The 20,855-nt window shown below is 38.2% G+C and overlaps 1 protein-coding gene across 8 annotated transcripts in view; it reads left to right on the top strand.

Moving 5' to 3' along the window:
• The window catches only part of LOC109431038 (myosin-IIIb-like), a 428,015-nt gene that overhangs the window by 398,026 nt on the left and 9,134 nt on the right, over window positions 1-20,855 (top strand). For 5 of the 8 annotated variants that reach the window (XM_062842494.1, XM_062842492.1, XM_062842496.1 and 2 more), the window contains one exon: window positions 12,961-13,149. In XM_062842494.1, the coding sequence (XP_062698478.1) occupies window positions 12,961-13,149 (189 nt within the window). Of the gene's footprint in view, window positions 1-12,960; window positions 13,150-13,914; window positions 14,268-20,855 lie in introns of all 8 variants that reach the window. The other 3 variants (XM_062842498.1, XM_062842497.1, XR_009995647.1) reach the window with 2 other exon arrangements.

The raw sequence follows: 20,855 nt of genomic DNA on the forward strand, positions 1-20,855 counted from the left end.
ATCGCCATGAATTGAAATGTTCTGCGATCATCATGAAACTTTCACACATTGTTTCAAACGTGAAAACGTAACAGGGAAAAATATTATACTGGCTAAAACAGTTTAAGTTTTGTACTGCAGGGTACACAAGTTCGTAATGGGACTGACTTGCGATTACATATCGTTATGGGACAATCTGACTTGGTGTTGTTTTTTAATTTTACTGAACAAACCATATATTTTTATTCACGCAGCTGAAAGATCATCCCAAGAAAGGTCGAAAACGATCAAACGATCAACGATCAAATCTGACTATACATGTCAATGGTTGCTACTCCGTGATTGATCTGAGCTGGTTCCAATTGCACTGAGATCCAAATGAATAAGGGCTGGGACACTCCACTTATTCTCAAAGTGCAATTTAAGCAGCTCATACATTTTTGGATCAATAACGGCGCCGGCCACGTCCTTATAGTCAGTTGGGAAGGGAAAGGAATGTTAGAGTGTGCTGATTGTTGCCGGACTGGGGTATGTGTTAAATGGAAAGGATGGGAGATCTGGGAGTCACCGTTGGGTCGGTGATGCGATCCATGGATTGGGGGTTATTTATAGTGTTCGTAAGGTGATACATTGTGTGGTGAATAAGGTGAATAGGGTCAAGCGGCACAGCACGCTTTGGTTGCATAACTTGTAGGCGTTATATACACTGTGCTGTGAGTGGAAGATGGAAGTGAGGGAAACGACTTTTTTCCAATTCGTTTCTGGTTCTAGCGATGGCTATGAACATGTGAATATACATGAGTTGTATATGTAGAGAAGAGAGAGAGAGAAAGTGGATAGAAAGATACAAAGTAGGATGAAAGGGACGGGCCAGGGATTGAACCCATGACCTTCTGCATATTAATCAGAAGCGGTAGCCACTAGACCACCAAGCCCGTCAAAGATCATCCCAAGAAAGGTCGAAAACGGCCATTAACTCATTTTTGTCCAAAATGCAAATGGGACTGACTTGCGATTCACGGCAGTGAGGATAATCAAGATTTTGACAAATTTTCAAGTGACCAATGTCTTATTTGAAAGATAATGTTGTGAAGAATGAGTTGATAGTAAAACTCTGGTTCCGGGAGTATTGACCACCGGGAATCTGCTACACAGTGAACCATGTCAGACTTGTGGAATAGCATAACATAATAGCCAGTATAATTGTGGAATATCTCGCGTCTGGAGAAAACTCTCTTTTCGGCAAAGTTGCTCAGAAAAACAAAAGCTTTCGTGTAGACAATTATTTAGTTCAAATTTCATTCACTGCGTGACGCTAGTGTTGTAATGAGCTACCATTTTGGTTAGGGCGTCGTATATCTCACGTTCTGGACAACCTAGAAATTTCCTGTATTTGGACAAGTTGCCCAGATAACTAAATGCTTTCGCGTTTTCTAGATTTTAGTTCGAAGTTCGTTTACTACGTAGGGTAAACCGGGGTAATTTGGCCACCCTAAGGAAAAGTCAACAAAAGATGCAGAAACCAAGGTTAAAACTTCCGCACATCGTATGGCCACAATGGTTTTGATAATACTAAACTAAATGCATGTAAAAAATTAAGTTAAATAGTGTTTATATGTCGAAGCATTTTTTTTTTGGAAAAATCTTTGTTTTTGGGTCTTTTTTGAGCCGACGGGGTGATATGAGCAACCTATTTTTGTTGAAGAATTCACCCCACCTAATGTAACACAAACTTCATATGCGTCATTGTACATCAAATCCTATAGTGCCAACTTAAAATCTATGGAAAATAAACTAGTTTGAAAGCTACCTAAGGTATTTAAACGAGAGGAGTCTTATGTGGTGTTTTTGGTCTGCGCTCGTCGGGGTAATTTGGCCGATGTTTTTGTAAATTATTTTTCTAATTTTATGTTAACCTGCAGAACTTCGTTCCGGCCTGCTTCAATATCAGGCCGGTATTAGTACTCCAAGGTGAATTCGGAGAAATTACTAGATTTAATGTATTTTTCATGAGTTGTTCATATTGCCACATTGGGCAAATTACCCCGACTACCCCTAGCGCTTGTTTTGTAAGCAGCTTCCAGATTAGTTTGGGCGTCCTATAACTAGAGCTTTGGACCACTTACAAGAATAATATCTTCAGCAGCTTGGTCCAAGCGTCGAATATCTCACGTTCCTGGGCTTCGAAGCCATGCGGTTAGCGGTGTCAGTCGTCTAGGTATTTTGAAAGTCCCGGAGTGTGGGTTCGATTCCCGCTTCAGTCGGCGAAAACTCTTCGTCAAACGTAAAATTCTCCACTGGGTGTTTCGTATGTTCTCATGCCTTGCCTAATTTTAGTGATCGTTCAGTCTGTGCAACCTCTGGTTGAACACGGTGTAGTGTCTGTTTTTTACCATTTCTAAGAATATAGCATCAGCAGAAATTCTCAGGAAAATTAAAGCTTTCGAATTATTTTTCGAATTTTTTTGAGAAAGCTCTTTGAAAGTTTCCTAGACAATTTATTTGAAAACACTTCAGAAACTGCTTCAGCAATTTTTTCGGTACTTCCTTTTGAATATCCCTATGCATTTCATTTGAGAACTTATTCTGAAATTTCCTCATGGATTTCTTATTTGGAAAATAATCAGGCAGTATCTTTGTAAATTTCTTGAAAATTTCTTAGGAACTTCTTCAGGAAACTCTTTCAGAATTTCTTCGGGAATTCGAAATTTGGCCATTTTTTTTTAATTAACTCGGCAGTGCTTTTGTGGGTTTTTCTGATTTCTTTTGGCAAATCTTTCGGCAATTCCCTCTGAAAATGCTTTGTTTTTATTTGCCAACATTTTCGCGATTTCTCTCAATATCTCGTGCGAGTAATTATCAGCAACAAATATGGAAATTATTTCAAAAATTTCTTTGCAAACTTATCCCAACATTATTTAAAAAATCTCAGTATTTGTTCACTATTTTTTCCAATTCTGTCGACAAATTCATTGTTAAATTCTCTGCCACTATTTTTAAGATTTCCTACGTCAATTTCTTTGGTATTTTCTTCGATAACTCCTTAAAAATATCTTCCTAGTTCTTTCCTGGTCCCTAATAACCGGGCAACTTTTATAAAATTTCATCCGGAAATTTTTAAATTCTTTCGAAAGTGCCTTTAAATACTGACGCAAAAAAGGTTTTCAGATGGCGGAAACATATTATCATCAGCCTTTTAATAATGTAAAAAGAATGAAAATTGTTTGACTGCAACGCAAGATATTTGAATTTAAGTAAATCCCATATTTTTTTAAACTGCAGAACTCGATTTTGTTTTTGTAAACGATGTAAATGTTTAGTTTCACGTCTACCTCTCCAACTTAAAAAGTTTTTGAGCACAATTCCGAAATCAGCACGCAGTTATGCATAAAAAATTTTGGACTTTCGTTTTATGTGGTAAACAAGTGTTATTTCTAATTTTTCTAATTTGTTATTTTTTCCAGGCATTTCAGTGGAGATCTTCCAGAAGTAGTTCCAAAAGTCTTATTTAACGATGTCATCATCATGTTGATTTTTTTTTCTACAAATAGGTGAATTTTATAAAATTTCTCATTCGATTCTGCATTTTTTTTTGCATTTATGCGACAATTCACGAAGTTGACTGAAACGAAGCTGATTTTCACATTTTATGTGAAATTCTAACAGTTTTTAATTTCCCAGTTCTTCAATTTCTACAAATTTTTTTCACAGTAATACTTCTAGAAGTTTCCAACATTAATCGATTTTGCAATAGACTTCTAGGAGTTCTTAAACGATTTTTTGTGACAAGTTTCATAAACTTTTCCAGAAATTTTAAAGTGCTTATCTTATTCGGTATTTATTGAGGATTTCTTCAGGAACTCTTTTGAATACTTCCTCGGAAATTAATTTGGCAGATGCCCTCAGGTATTTCTATGCGAACGTATTTGGAAATTATTTTGTGAAATATTTCGGTACATTCTCTCGGAAATTCTTTGGCTATTGCCTTGGTTTTTTTTAAATTCTTTTAGAGATTCTTCTAAGATATCCTGCGGCTAATCCATTGTAAATTCTTATTATTTTTTTTATTTGCAGGAGAGTATTTCTATTCTGGTTATATTGTCTATTGCTACCGGGGGTGAGAATGGGTCATAAATGCACACTTCCACATTCATTGTTCAATAACTTTTATTTCTTTGCATGAAAAAGTCCTGGATTGTGATCTTTAGTAATGCATGCACAAATGATGAAAAAATATGTGGAGTTCATCATTGTTCCTTAAAACTACAAGTGTATGAAAATTTACCCATTCTCATCCCTTCGAGGGGTGACAATAATTCAAGGGAACCGAATTTGTTCCGCATTGACAAAAAAGCAAGTCAATAAAGTTCTGGTCAAGGTTGATACTATTTACCACTAATGTATTACATGATGGCTTTAAGTGTGAGATTCTAAAAAGAATCAATCCAGCTAAAAGTGTGATTTTTCATCGAGCCTTAAAACTGGCATTTTTAAAAGGCCTTATTTTCTAGCTTTTTTCGTTGATTTATCAAAAACTAACTATTTGCTCTAGGCTCCTATTTTTTTTTTTTTTTTTTTTTTGACAGGAACTGCTGGCAACTACGAGGATCACACCATAAATGGTTTTGATTCGATATTCGCACTATCTGATGAGATATTTCAGATAATGTTTTGACTCAATCTCGCCCCTCTGACCCATTGTCACCCTCAACGACGGGATGCTGTCCAGACAATCAATTTGCATGTATAATGAAGTTTATGTTCCTGTTATACGTACTTTTATGCGGTAAAGTTACATCGCATAAGATGCAGTAAAAGTGCCTTATACGTACACAAGTGGAGGCGCTAAACGTGCATTGACGAAAAAAATAATAACGCTAAATGACTTCAGCCGATATCTTATGCGATGCATGGTGTGCACTATTGCGACGTAATATAGCATCTTATGCGACTTAATAATATTTAAAAAAAACAATTCTTGTCACCGCAGTTGCAGTATCGAAATAAGAACCCTTGGATTTTTGAGCCACATTTCACACTTAATATCAAACACCACTTATGAAACAAACTGATTAATTGTCATGACATTCTAACTCACCTCAGTATTCGTTGAAATGCACTTGGTTTCCCTGCGCTGCACACTGGTTCCAGCCCCATATAAGGGCGGTCATAAATATGATTTTCTCGAGATTTATGATGAAACCGCTAAATTTGATGCATATTTTCATTCCACATGGGTTTTTCTATTGTTTATTGAAAATGGGCTCAATCGAGTTTTTGGCTTTACGGAGCTGAAAATCATTATTTTGCAGTTTGGGTTACCAGCTCATTTTGGATAAACTAAAATTAGTTTAGGTGGTCCACGGTAGTCAAAACTGCTCAAGAATAGGGAAACACACATAATGTGATGGATAGAGATTGTAAAAGTTTGGAAAAAGTGATCTCTGCAAAGCAATATGGGAGGTATTTGTTAGTTTTTTAGTATATTGAAGGTACGACACATAAGTGACTATCACTAATCTGGTCGCAAACGGTCGCAGCTAAATTTGCCAGTTAACCATTGCTTATGATTATAGGAAAGTTTTATAGAAGAACTTCCGAAGGGGTCGGAAGAAGAAACATTTTTTTCCAGCTTGTTGAAAATTTTCAGTTTTTTGTACTTTGTGGAAAAAGCATCTAATTCAGTCACACTTAAAATGATAAAGAATGGCATCTTAATTTATGATAAACATCGATTTCAACTATGTAAGAATCGAACACAATCAGCTAAATACATGTCGAATGGATGAGACTTTTAATAGAGTGATGAATGCATAGGACTGAAATTAGAAAAAAATCAAATAAAATGTCTACTTAAGAATATTCACTTTCATGAGCTTTGCGGAAAAGTTTCGGCATTCAATTGATAAAGGTAACGATTGATCCTAGCTATTAAAGTATTGAACTTGATATTACCGCAATGATATCACAGTTTCATTGAAGCCAAATTTTTGGATTTATGACCTATGGCGGAACCACTGTGCGCTGTACGTGTTCGACAGGCCATCTGGAGCTCAAAATGACGAAGCGTGATTTCCCGCACCCCTCTCTTGCTAGCACCACCCATTGTTATTTATCAGGTCAACAAAACGAAAATGATGACTTTTTAACTTGTTTTGTAACGATAATGATGACTGTAAACTTTCTTGTAGCTTTTTGGCACTCCAACAACACCTCTTTCATTGTTATCACATATCACATCGCAATATACCAGCGTTAACGATTCTAGCTTATGCGAGTTTGAATGCACATTTTAACGAGTTTATTTTTACTTTTATGCGATTTAATGTGTATACCAATGCGAGTTTAACTGACATAATAAGAAAAGTCCCAAGCGAAGTCGTATAATCATCGCAGTGCGCAATTATACGAATTCAATTGACACTTTGCGAGTGCGCTCGGACTTTTTTTGCGAATAAGTAAAGTTAGTCGCAATAAAACATCGGAATATCGTCTACTACGATTTAGTTATCTATCTTTATATATATCTATATATATAAAAATGAATTTCTGTCTGTCTGTCTGTCTGTCTGTCTGTCTGTCTGTCTGTCTGTCTGTCTGTCTGACCGCTATGGATTCGAAAACTACTGGACCGATCGGTGTGAAATTTTGTATGTGGGTATTTTTGGGGCCGGGGAAGGTTCTTAGCTTGGTGCGGGACCTCTCCGGTCTCTGGAACGGGGGGCTCCCATACAGATGACTTCACCGGGGACGTCCCTATGGAGCTGCATGTCAAAAAACACAGTAGGCAGGCAGAACGACGTTTGCCGGGACAGCTAGTATATATATAAATGCGGTGGCATACGTGGGACCGCGCATAACTCGCGAACGGAAGGCTCGATTTTGGTCGTCTTTGTTTTGTTCTGTTAGTTCTTACCCAAGGAAGGTTTATGAGGCAAAAAACATGGAGAAATTGAGAGTTTTTGCAAATCGGGTTTTCATACATTTTGAACGGGGACTTGGGCTTGGTTAGGGACTTGAAACGTCAAAAAACGCAGTAGGCAAGACAAAGTTTGCCGGGTTCAGCTAGTACATTATAAAAGTTGATTTGCACTGTTATATGATTTTACCAGATCCATCGTAATAAGTTCAAAAAATAGCATCATATGCGATGAAAATTGTCCTTCAGTCGTAGGTATATGCCTACATCCTTATGCGATGTACAGCCTACATCCTTATGCGATTTCTGGTTGTCTGGGCTATTTCCAATTAGGCAAACAATCTCTTAACAGTAAGAGGTAGAACTGACTCTCCTGCTAACGGGAAGAGATTGTATAGATAAACTGAAATAGTTTTAGGAGAAGTAAAAGTTTTCAATGGTTGCTCGGCGCTTTCAAAGGTTGGTCTAGATTTAATGGAAGTTCCTAAGTAGAAGCAAACGGAAGTTGCTTTGAAAAATTGTTTTTTTTTTTAATTATCAAAGCAACTTGGGGGCTGTTCATGAACCACGTAGACCAAAATTTGGCAATCTCAGACCCCCCTTCCCCCTCGTAAAAATTTGGAAATTGTATGGAGCGTTGACTTTGCTTGAGCCAGACCCCACCCCCTCCCCACCAAAAAGTCTACGTGGTTTATGAACGGCCCCTTGCATGGAGATTTCCGAAGAAAAGTCTGAAAACTGCTAGAAAAATCTACGGATTAAGCGAATAGGGATCTTTCAAAGTATGCGCCGAAGGAATTTTGTGAGGAGCTGGCGAAAAAAACATCAAAGCAATTTCAATAAATTACCAAAAGGAATGCCGGCGAAACTCCCCCGACGAAACTCGGTGAAAGAAATAATAAGGCAATTCCCGCAAGTATTCCAGTAGAAGTTGTCTGATTATTGTTCAAACCAATTGCCAAAATAATTTCTTAAATTATTGCTAAAGAAGTTTCCGAAAAAAATACCGAAGTAATTTCGTCTTTTGTTTAAGAAATCTTCAAAAAATAATTCCATATGAATTGTTGTATCAAATCTAAAACAAAATTCCGAAAAAAATCCACCAAGATAATTTTAAAAACATCACGAGAAAATTCACAGGGAATTTGCCGAATCAATTAAAAAAACTGCTGCTAGAAGTACCCAATTATTTTCCGTAGAAAAACGCAAAGAAGTTACCAGAAGAGTTTTGAAAAAAATCCCAAAGTTATTACCAAATTTTGTCGAAAAATATTCAAAAATATTGTCTAGGTAACGCCTGGCTGATACCGACGCAAGTATACCGGAAGAACAATAGGAGAAAATAATATTCAGTAGAGAACCAAGGTGATGCGGGTGACACCGTGGCTGGCGCGCTGGACTGGCGTACGCAGCTTTTTCTTTTTTCTTACTCACCCTCCTAAACAAGCATGAGAAAAAGAAGGATGGAAGCAGATCGGCAATTGCTTGTTGAAAACTCGTACTGCAAAAATTTTGTTAGGGAGCATTAGGGTGCCAATGAAAATCGAATTTTCGAATTTCAAAAACGGGTAGTGTTCAAAAGATTCGTCTCCTCAAAACAAGTATATACCGATTCTTCCTTGAAGAATCCTCTACAGAATATTGGTATCTCTCTGAAATTGTTGAAGAAAAGTTTCTATAGCTTTTAGATCTTCTAGCACTTTTAGCTCTTCTAGAGATTACAAAGCATCCTGAGCTTCTAGAGCTTCTTGATCTTCCAGTGCTTGTAGAGCTTCCAGAGCTTCCATAGCTTCCAGAGGTTCCATAGCTTCTAGAGCTTCCAGAGTATGCTGAGCTTCTAGTGCATCTAGCGCTTCTAGCGCTTCTAGAGCTTTCAGAGCTTCAAGAGCTTCCAGAGCATCTAGGGCTTCCTCTCTAGAGTTTCTACAGCTTCTACAGTAGAGGTGTGCGCCGCCGCGCCACGCCAACGCCGCCGCCGATTTTTGGTTTACGCCGCCGCCGCCGATTATTTTTCAGCGCGCCGCCGCTTTCGCCGCCGAACTCCAATTTTTTACGCCGATCTCAAAAACGTATTGAAAAATTATATTATTTCTTGATTTATTTCATTACAATATTTCAAGCATTGGAGTCATCTGCATACATAGCATTTGTAAGGTCGTTTTCAGCAGTGGTCCATTTTTATGGTCCAAATTTATAACAGTTCTAAAAATTTGGAACGCGAAAAATAGATCAAAATACGCTCAGTTACACCGACAGTTGTTTTAAATTCTAGATACCGGGGTTCCTGAAAATAACTGATGGCTGTAGAAAGAACGTACGGATTCCGAAGATCGATGAAAATGCTAGTGATTCTAAAAACCATGTTTTTGTCGTGTTCATCTACAAAAGAGATGAAATTTCTCCAGTAACTCTTTTGAGGATTCTTCCAGCAGTTTCTCCAAGAATTCCGCTAAGAGTTTCTCCGGGAACTCTAGAAGGTTCTTCTGAAATTCCGAGAGCTTCCTCCGAGACATTCTCTAGGAGTTTCTCCGGGCATTGCTACAGAAGTTTAACTAAGACTTTTTGTAGTACTTCCTCTAAAAGTTACTCCGTGTATTCTTTTAGGAGATCCTCCGGCAATTCCTCTAGAAGTTCTTCCCGGGAATTCCTTTAGGAGTTCGTCCGTCACTTCCTCAAGGAGCACCTCCGGAAATTCCTCCTCGAGTTCTTCAACGAGTTCATCCGGGAATTCCTTTACGAATTTCTACGGAAATTCCTTAAGGAGTTCATAGAAATTGCACTGGAAATACCAGAAGTTTATTCCGGTAATTCCTCTAGAAGTTCTACCGGGAATTCTTCTGGGAGTTCTTCCGGCAATTTCTGTAGCAGTTCCACCTGGAATTCTTCCAGAAGTTTCTTTAAGATTTCTTCTTGAAATTCTTCCAGAGACTTCTCCGGGATGCTCTAGAAGTTCCTGTGGGAATTACTCTAGGATTTCCTCCAGGAATTCCTCCGGAAATTCTTCTACGAGTTCCTTCGAGGATTCCTTACCGATTTTTTTTTTCGGGAGTTACACTAAGAGTTTCACCGTGACTGTCTCTAGAAGTTCTTCCGGGAATCCTTCTGGGAATTCGAACATCTTCGGAAACACGTTTACGAGTTTCACCGGGAAGAAGTTCTCAAGGCAAGTTCGCTACGAGTTGCTCTATAAGTTTTATCTAGAAGTTGCACTGGGTATGCTGGAGTTTCCCGGAAGTTCCTCTAGAAGTTCTTCCGGAAATTCCTGTAAAATTCCTTCAGTAATTCCTTTAGGAGTTCCTCCGGGAATTCCTCTTAGGAGTTCCTTCATGATATCTTCCGGGAATACATCCAGTAGTTTCTCCAAACGCTCCTTTAGGAGTTCTCCCAGCAATTTCTCTAAAAATTACTCGGAGAATTTCTCTAGAAGTTCTTCCGGGAATCCCTTTATGAGTCCTTCTACGTATTCCTCTACGAGTTCTTCCGGAAACTTCTTCATGAATTTCCCGGGAATTCTTCTAGGAGTTCTATCGAGAATTTCTCTGCGACTTCTCTCAGGAATTTATGTAAGAGTTCATCCGGGAATTTTTAGGAGTACCTTCAGGAACTCCTCTACGAGTTCCTCTACGACCTCCTCTATGAGTTCCTCAGGGAATTTCTTTACGTATTTCTTTGGAAATTCCTCAAGAAATTCTTCCGAAAATTCCTTTACGAGTTCGTCCGGGAACTCATCTAGGAATACCTCTGGTAGTTCTCTACTAGTTCTTCCTTGAGTTCCTGTCCGAATTTCTTCGGCAATTTCTCTAGGAGTACCTCCAAAAATTCCTCAGAAAGCTCCTCCAGCAATTTATATACTAGTTGCTCTAAAAGTATTTCTGAGAGTTGGTGACCAGAGTTTCCTCCGAAAACTCCTCTATGATTTCCTCCGGTAGTTCCTCTAAGAATTCCTCAGGAAATTTCTCTAGGAGTTCTTCCGTGAATTCCACTGAAAGTTCCTCCGGCAATTTCTTTAAGAGTTCTTCTAAGATTTCTTTCCGAAATTCTTCCATGAGTTTCTCCAAACGTTCCTTTTAGATGTTTTTGGAAATTCGTTCAGAAGGTTTCTCCGGGAATTCCTCTAGGTGTACCTACGGGAATGCCTGTACGAAGTCCTCCGGGAATTCTTTTAAGAGTTTATTCGGAAATCCTCTAGAAGTTCCACCGGGAATTCCTTTAGAATTTCTTCCGGGAATTCCTTTACGAGGATTAATTTTTGCGCAGCTGATAGATGATTCACCATAATAATTATTTCAATAAATTAAAAAAAACATGTGAGAATAAAAAAATATAACAAAACCGTAACTATAAACATGTCATTGAATCTTCAACATGATGAGTTACTAAAAAATAATACACTGATATTGATTAACGGAATTAGCAAAACAATAAAATAAAAATTATGGCCACGCCGTTTCACGCCGCCGCCGCCGAAAATGCATTCGGCGTCACGCCGATCACGCCGCCGCCGCCGACCAAAAAATTGCAAAACGCCGCCGCCGATCGATTTCAAATCGGCGCACACCTCTATTCTACAGCTGCAACAGCTTCTAGAGTTTTCAGAGCTTCTAGAGTTTCTAAAGCTTCTAGTGTTTGCGAAGCTTCCAGAGCTTGTTGAGGTTTTAGTATTTCTAGAGCTTCTGTAGCATACAGGGCTTCTAGAGCTCATAGAAAAGCAATAACTGCGACTATTTCCTTGAAATTAAGATACACCATGTTGATATCCAAATAGTTATTTATGCAACAAGTTGCAAAATGATGATTTTTTCAGCACGAGTTGTACGTTTATCCAACGAGGCTTGCCGAGTTGGATAAATACGACGAGTGCTGAAAAAATCGAGTTTTGCAACGCGTTGCATACAAAGTTTTTTGTAATTGCAAAAATACCCGTACAGTATAATCTCTCTAGCCACACAAACGTGTTATCAGCAGCAACCACGTGCGAGCCTCCATGCAGGACGTAGTGCATAGTATTTTCTTTGATCAGGTAGGCTATGGTAGGCTAACTGTCGCAAGTTTTCAAGCTACCGTCGTCGTCATGCCGCATCATAAGCAAAAGCAAAAGTAGGTTCAGTTTCTGTTTCTACGCCTGATTGTCAGTTCAAATCAGAATCTGAATCGTCCTGATTCGGATTCGAACTGCTCAGTGCATGTAGAAGCAGCAACTGTATCTACGTAAGTAGCGATACTTAACAAAAAGTGTGTGCTGGCAAAAGTGCCGAGAAGTACTACTTTTCAGCACTTTAAAGAGTGCCGAAAAGTACTACTTTTCGGCACCTTTGCTTCAGTGAAGAAAAGTAGGCCGTTTTAACATTGTTTCCGCGAGTGAAAAGTGGGGGAATTCGCAACGCAATTACAAAATAGTTATTTATGTGACGAGTTGCAAAAAGTTGTTTTTTTCAGCACGAGTCGTACATTTATCCAACGAGGCTTGCCGAGTTGGATAAATACGAAGAGTGCTGAAAAAGTCGAGTTTTGCAACGAGTTCCATACAAAATTTTATGCAATGATTTTTTTCATAATGCAACTCATTTGAGTTGCATAATGTTCATAATGCAACTCAAATGAGTTGCATTATGAACATTATGCAACTATTTTTCATTATGTAACTCATTTCAGTTGCATTATGAACCGATACGGAAAAAATGGCCATTATGATACTGAAATGAGTAGTATAAAATAGAAATTATGACACTGAATTGCATAAATATTTTTTTTAGTGTTTATCGTTGAACCCTGTTGGACCTGTATTTTCTCAACATCCAAAACAACCCTTTTTTGCTAGTTGAAAGCTACGAACATAATTTTTTCTAGAATCGTGAATTAAAACCATTTATTATTATCATCCAAAGCAATGTTTTCAATCTGCAGTTTGTTCCCAATTGAGTTTCGCCCACTTCAATTCTATTTTTAGTCCCTTAGCTTCTCGTCCCCCGCAGCTCCACATGATTTATCCCCAATAATTCAATTTTCCTAACACATTTCTGTTTTTCTTCTCGCAAATCCTCGGTGCACTCGCGAACGACCAGACAACGGAACCTCCAGCAGCAACAGCAACACCACCAGCAGCAGCGGGTCGACGTCAATCGTAACGACATCCTCGGTGACCGCAAAATGGAGCTGAGCGAGCGCAAACAGCAGCTGTCGAACAACTGGCACCAGGCATTCCAGGGCACCGAGACCACCGTGCAGGACAATAAATTCAAGGGGATGGTCAGGTAAGCTTAGCAGCTGGATGGTGGCAGACAGTTGCTACGTCTACTAACTGAATTAGAAAACGAAAATCGGCGATAACGGGTCAGCCAGTCAGTGCAGTCAGTGTGTGGTCATCGGACACAATCGATGACGACCACGACGGCGACTGCTCTGGTTGCTGTGTCGGAAGGAAGGTGAACTTTCGTGACGCCACTGTGGGGGTCTTCCGGTTTCTGAGAATTGTTTTCAGTACGGGAGGCTGGGGAACATGGTTCCTTGGGAGGCCTATTATTTATAATTTCATACAATTTCGATTTTTACTTTTTCTTATTCTAATAATGTATTGTATTGATTAGTCAAACTTCAAGAAACTTAATACTTATAAAAATTCATATACTCGATCAGGATTCCAATAACTGTTTGCATTTTGCATCTGAATTCAGATTTTCTTTTAAGATTATTTCATCACAATAAAGAATTAAAATTTAACCACGACATTGTGGACATTTTAGGTAATTATCAAAGTGACAATCATTCTCAAACAGAATATCAAACCACCCCAGTCTCCCCTACAATCCGAGAAAAGCGGAAGCCCCCTACTGTTGAAACGAATTCAATCCGCTCCGAATCAATTTAATTTATACTCTCAAAAGCTAACAGCGTGATTTATTTTCTGCTCGTGTTTGTGTGGTTTAACGTTTGCTTCTTTTTTCTGAATTAATGCTTTCCACGCCGCGAATGATTGGATTTATTTGGCTTCCTTCGTTTGCAATAACTCACGAATATAGCGCCCAAATAGCACGTCGGATCGATCTGTTTAACAACCTCAATAATAACAATCGCATGAAGGGCGGCGGCAACTATAACAACGACTACTAAAATCACGGCTTGGTTTGCTCTTAAAGAACTGTTCTTTGCACTATTAACCCTGGTTTCTATTTTTTTTCTAAAACACTAACCTGCATTAATCTTCACTAACACATCTCGGTCGGCGTGGGTTCTGAAAACTTGATGGATGAAGGCCTCTCAACAATCCAAGAGCTATGCAGAACCAAGAAAATCAGCTATTGCAGCAGCAGCTTCGGCTTCACGAAGAAATTGCAGTTAGAAATAATTCATTTCTTTTTTCCAGAAGGAAATGGTAAGCATGATATTTGTGTGTGGTGTTGTATTTGAGTCTATGTTATGTTTATCTGTTTTATTTAAGTGACGCTTATATAAATGTACCCTACTGTACTAACATAAATCCTTCCTTAGACAATCGGGGAGACACTGAGAATTTCGGTCTTTGTGACGGTTGTCTTACTAACACTCCCTCCCATCCTCGATGACCGTAAGGACGTGGCCAGCGCCGTTATTGACCTTAATAAAGTTGGGAGTTCTCGAACTGTGCATATTGAGAATAGTAAGCTAATCCCAAGCCCTATTCATTGGTTCTCTGTGCAATTTCGATTGCTCCGGCCAATCACGGAGTAGAAACTACGAAGTGTGCGGTCATCCCCGAGAAGAAGAAAATATCAAAAGCATATCAAAATATGTTATTTTGACTTATTAACTGTATAATAGAATCAGTAATTTTTATGTTATTAGCATAACATATTAACAAAATAACAAATATCATAACAAAAAAATGTTCCTGGAAAACTAACTCAATAATATGTTTTGTTAGACCAATCACAACTTAATAACAGGTAATTTGTGAACTTGTTACTGTTGTGTTATTGTTCATCACATATTTGTACATTCTTTAAAGTAAAATAATAACTAAACTTGTTCTACATACAATAAAATATATTATTTAAATTTTAACTTGTGGATATATCCAAATAACTTGAACATAACAAAATAAGATTTCCCAACAAAACATGTTATTAAAAAGATATATTTTAATAAGTTAACATTAACAAATTCTGATATAAAAACAGGCCATGTGATTCTTTTGTTATCAATTTACTATTCTCCTCTGCTCGGGTCTATTCTCATGAGCATGAGCAATGAGCATGCTCATTTATTTAACCCTTTGAAGTCGGAATTTTTCCTAGCGTTGTTATGGCACTTTTTCTACGTTTTTCTGTTGTTCTGGTGCTCAGTAGCATAAAAAAGATATTGCAAAATATTTTTTTCTGAATATCCTAGATCATCCAAACTATTCTTGAGTTTAGATCCTAAGGACTGTATCGGAAATTAACTATAAACGTTCACAATTGCCTGAAAAATAATCTGTTCGAAATAAACATAACTTTATTTTTGGAGATACTATATAAATCTCTTTAATAAAGAATGACAGTTCTGATTTTCAAAAACTAATCATTTAACTTGGACTTTTATCTCAAAGATTGCACATGTTTTTTAAAATTTTGGACACCTTCTAAAATTTTAAAATTGCGAAAACTGTGGGAAAATATTCAATTTTTCCTTTTATTTTTGCGCAAATATATTCTTTTCCAGAATGCTCATTGCTCATGATATAGGAAAATTATTTTTATCAAGAAAAATTTCCTCCGCAGTTTAGGACAATTCTTAAAAATGAAAAAAGGCCATTTTTCAAGGAACTCTTTTTTTATGCGTCTGCAAAGAACGATTACGCAAATAAAAAAATACAAAAAGTTGACAATATAGTTGCCACTGCCCGTTAACCCCAAAAACGAGCTTTTGAGGTGGCAATATAGTTGCCACTGCCCGTTTAGGCCACCAGCGCTGGTGGCAATATTCTTGCCACTGCCCGTTTAGGGTACTTTTCTTCTTTTGACTTCGACAAAAAGCCGGAAAAGAGATTTTAGAGTGGATTGGCGCTTAACCCATAATATAAACTGTGTAGTTCAGCTCCTGTCAACCCAGAATTTGATTATTTCTTAAAATATTTACCAAATCTATAATTTTACAATAAGTTTGAACTAATTTTCTTCACGCGGTCAAAATTAGCCATTTTCAAGACTACAGATGGCTCCTAAATTGTTGTTAAAGCTTTGTTTAGTACCAAAAAAATACCAGGCGTTGTTAGTAGTCCCAATTTTGCGTAAACCAAAAAAAAAGTTCGAAATACATTGTTATAAAACAGAAAAAAATACATACAGTAGGTGGCAATATAGTTGCCACTGCCTTATAAAGGGTTAATGTTGGAAGTTTTTCTATCCAAAATAAGAATTTTAAAAGTCGGTTTTGAGTGATATGTTATGTGTACATATCTGCTAGTAATAAGCATTATTTTCCAGATTTTTCCCCGTACAATTTTTTTTCGCTACAAATGTTTGAAACGTTAAAAAAAATTAAAAAAAAAACAGTTTGTACAGATTGCTATTTTGTGTGGTATACTCATAGAACCATATTTTCAATAATACTTAACATTTTCCAAATTTCTTCAAGTTGTTCTAAACTAAACTATATTGTGAAGATTTCATAGAAGAACCGGAATGAAAAGACTAACCGTGCGTTGAGATAGAGCATTTTGAATGTTTATAGTTAATTTTCGATACAGTCCTTAAAGTCTACGAGTTTAACGGTAACTTCCTTCATTATATAAAGCAACGATTTGAAATCCATCATGTCCAGTAAGTCTTCTGACAGTTCAATAGACAGTATCAGATCAGTCGGGATATCCTACGTCATCCAAACTGTTTTTGAGTTTAGATCCTAAAGTCTACGGGAGTAACGGTAACTTCGTTCAGTATACAAAGCTACGATTTGTAATCTATCATGTACAGTAAATTTTCTGAAAGTTCAATAGACAGTATCAGATCTGTTAGGATATCCTAGGTCATCCAAACCGTCCAATAAATCTTCTAAATGTTCAATGGACATCATAAGATCAGCCAGGGCATCCCAACTATTATGATATTTAATATCTAGCATTTACAGCAGCGTTTCTCAAACTATAGATCGCAACCCCACCGTGGTTGAAATTGCGAAAAACACGATCGTGGGCATTTTGAGAGTAAAAATGTGAAAATAATATAATGCGATGTTCTGCAAAGTTGTTACATATTTCAGGAGCCACTTTTGATAAGTTTACTCAAAAGCAAGATAAAAAATCTATTTTCTACATAAGCCACGATAACTAAATGGTGTCTTCGGTAAAGTTGTAGATAATATCATGCAGAAAAATGTTGCCGAAGACACTTTTGCTTCATCTTTTGAAAAAAAAAACGATATGTAATAAATTCAGTATAAACAATCGCTTCAAAACCAAAATGGCACCACACAAAAAGTTACGAATAATGCATAGGGGTCATTATGACCCAGAAAACGAAACTCTTAAAGAATGATGATTTTTTTCACCAATTCAAATGACCAAAGTCTTATTTGATAGATAATTTCGTCAAGAATGTGTTGATATGTTGAAATAGTGGTTCCGGGAACATTGGTTACCGGGAATCTGCTATATAGGGCACCATGTCGGACATGTGGGATAGCACTACATTTTGCCAGTAGTTGTGGAATATTTCGCGTTCTGGACCATTTAGAAGGATACTGTCTTCGGCGAAGTTGCTCAGAAGACTAAGAGCTTTCACATAGAAAACAAACTGGATTTCCTGATTTCACCCACTTGGAAAGATAATGTCTTTGACAAAGTTGCTTTTTCATATAGGAAACAATTTAGTTCAAGCTACTCCCAATTTAGTTCGAGAATTACTCACTGCTGGCGTTAGTGTTCCTATGAGTTTCCAGTTGAGTCTGAACGTCGTATATCTTGCGTTATGAACCACCTAGAAGGATACTGTCTTCGGCAAAGTTACTTAGAACACTAAAAGCTTTCGCATAGAAAACAATTTAGTTCGAGAAGCACTCACTGCTGGCGTTAGTGTTTTTATGAGCTTCCAGTTCAGTCTGAACGTCGTATATCTGGACCACTTAGAAGGATACTGAATTCGGGAAAATTCCTCAGAAGACTAAAATTTTTCGCATGTAAAACAATTTAGTTCGAAAATCACTCACTGCTGGCGCTAGTGTTCTTAGTAGCATCCAGTTCAGTCTTATCGTCGTATATCTTGTGTTCTGGACCACTTAGAAGGATACTGTCTTCGGCAAAGTTACTCAGAAGACTATTAGTTTTCACATAGGAAACAATTTAGTTCGAGAATTACTCACTTTGTTGCGCTAGTGCTCTTAGGAGCTTCCAGTTTAGTCTGAACGTCGTATATCTCGCAATCTGGACTACTTAAGGCTACTGTCTTCGGCAAAGTAACTCAAAAGTCTAAGACCATTTACATAGGAAACAATTTAGTTCGAGAATCACTCACTGCGTGGCGCTAGTGTTCTAAGCAGCTTCCAATTCAGTGTAAATGACGTATATCTCGCGTTCTGAACATCTTAGAAAGATACTGTCTTGCGAAAAGTTACTCAGCAGACTGAGAGCTTTCAAATAGAATACAATTTAATTCGAAAATCACTCACTGCGTGGTGCTAGTGTTCTTGGGAGCTTTCAGCTTAGTCCTTACGTCGTTTATCTTGCGTTCTGGACCAATTAGAGAGATACTGTTTTAGTCAAATTTGCACATAGAATTCAAAGCTTTCGCATCAGGTATCAGGTATCAGAAGGCCGGCTCCAGAGGCACGTTATCCTCCATTTGGGACATTTGTGCCATCGCCAAAATAACAGCCTATTTCATCATCTACCTGAGGGAAAAGGAAGGAAAAAGGATTTGGATGGGGATAGGGACAGGTAGGGAAATAGGAAAAATACCCTGGAAGAGGGTACTAACGCACAAGCGTACCACAATGGGTTCAAACAGCGCCCTGAAAAGGGCACTGTAATAACGCATAAAGCGAAAGAGAGCCTATAGCTCTTTACCACAGCGGGTTAAGAACAACAGAATATACTGAAGATTCAGGTTTCTGAAGTCAGTTTCACTTAATAAGTGTTTACCGAATACTCGGAAACGCAGTTGCGCGAATACTGGACAGTTACATATCAAATGATACGAAGTTCCATAATCGGATTCACAGCTATTACAGGCAAATGAATCAGCTTGCTGAATATTCGCCATGTGATAGCTGAGTCGGCAGTGGCCAGTCAATGCTTTGACCAGAATGCTGCAATTCTGCTTAGACAGATTAGTTAGATACTTCGCCACCCGTAGAGATGGCTCAGCACTATACAATTTGGTTTGACGACATGACTCCAAACTATTCCAATATTGTCTGTGTTGAGTGACAGCCCAGGTGTGAATCTGAAGCTTAATCCAACACTTCGATATCGGAATAGCTGGCTCAGGGCCAATGAAGTCATGTGATACTCCAGAGCGAGCTAACTCATCAGCCAATTCATTTCCAGCGATGGAAGAATGACCAGGTACCCATAGAAGGTGAACAGCGTTTGCTGAATTCAGCTCCTCGATTTGAGTTCGACAAGCGATGACTATCTTCGACCTGGAGTTGGCCGAAGCAAGTGCTTTAATAGCAGCCTGGCTATCTGAACAGAAGTATATTACTTTGCCCATTACGTGCTGCTGAAGTGCTGATTGCACTCCGCACATAAGAGCAAAGATTTCGGCCTGAAAAACGGTACAGTGTCTACCAAGTGAATAAGACTGATACAGCCTTAGCTCACGAGAATAAACACCAGCACCTGCTCGACCTTCGAGAAGGGAGCCATCAGTGTAACATACGATGCCGTCTGAAATACTTCTTTCCAGATAACCAGATGTCCACTCTTCCCGGGAAGGGAATTTCGTGGAAAATGTCCTATATGGAAAATTACAAGCAATTGTAAGATCACTTGGAGCAAGGACAATTTTGTCCCAATTCACTAAAAGTGGAAACAACGAGGTGTGTGTTGATGTGCGGTTCACAGGAGTTTCCTCTAGTAGACCGAGTACCCGTAACCGGTAAGTGCAAGAAAGGGCTTCTTGTTTGAGATGAATGTGTAGTGGGGCAACGTCAAAGAGAACTTCTAGCGCTGCCGTAGGAGTTGAAGAGAACGCTCCAGACATCGCCATTAAGCACATCCTTTGGAGATGGCCTAATTTTGATTGGACCGTTCTCACTTCACCCTTTTGCCACCACACAAGACATCCATAAGCCAATATTGGCCGAACCACAGTTGTGTAAATCCATTTGATATACTTGGGTTTTAGACCCCAAGTTGTACCAAAAGTACGCCGGCATTGCCCGAAGGCCATACAAGCTTTCTTGATTCTGAACTCAATGTGAGGTGTCCAGGAAAGCTTGGAATCAAGAATGACTCCAACGTACTTTACCTGTTCAGTCACATCGATTTCAGAATCAAAGAGACGCAAAGGTCGAACGCCATAACGGTTTCGCCTTTCCGTAAAAAGAACAATAGATGTTTTACTCGGATTAACCGAAAGGCCATATTGGCGACACCAACCCTCAACTACCTGAAGGGCGTTTTGCATCAGGTCAAAAAGGGTGCTGATGCACATACCAACTAACAATGTTAGGTAGTCGTCGGCAAAACCATAAGTAGGAAAACCGCTATCATTGAGTTGCCTCAATAGCGTATCTGCCACGAGATTCCACAAAAGCGGTGATAAAAAAATAAAAAATAAAAAAAATCTTGAAAACTTTCACTAAAGAAATTGCGAGTTCAATTGTCGCTAAAACAGCTTCCAAAAGAATCGGCAAAACATTTCCAAAAATAATTTAGCAGGCTACGAATGATAATTCCGCCCTATTTTGCTTATCCTTTGACATCACTCATTTTTTTTATTCTTCAAACACTTAACCTAATTTACAACTCTATTGTACAACGCCTAAATGTATTCTATTC

The sequence above is a fragment of the Aedes albopictus genome, chromosome 3 (assembly GCF_035046485.1).
Source record: "Aedes albopictus strain Foshan chromosome 3, AalbF5, whole genome shotgun sequence".
Taxonomy (NCBI): Eukaryota; Metazoa; Arthropoda; class Insecta; order Diptera; family Culicidae; genus Aedes; species Aedes albopictus.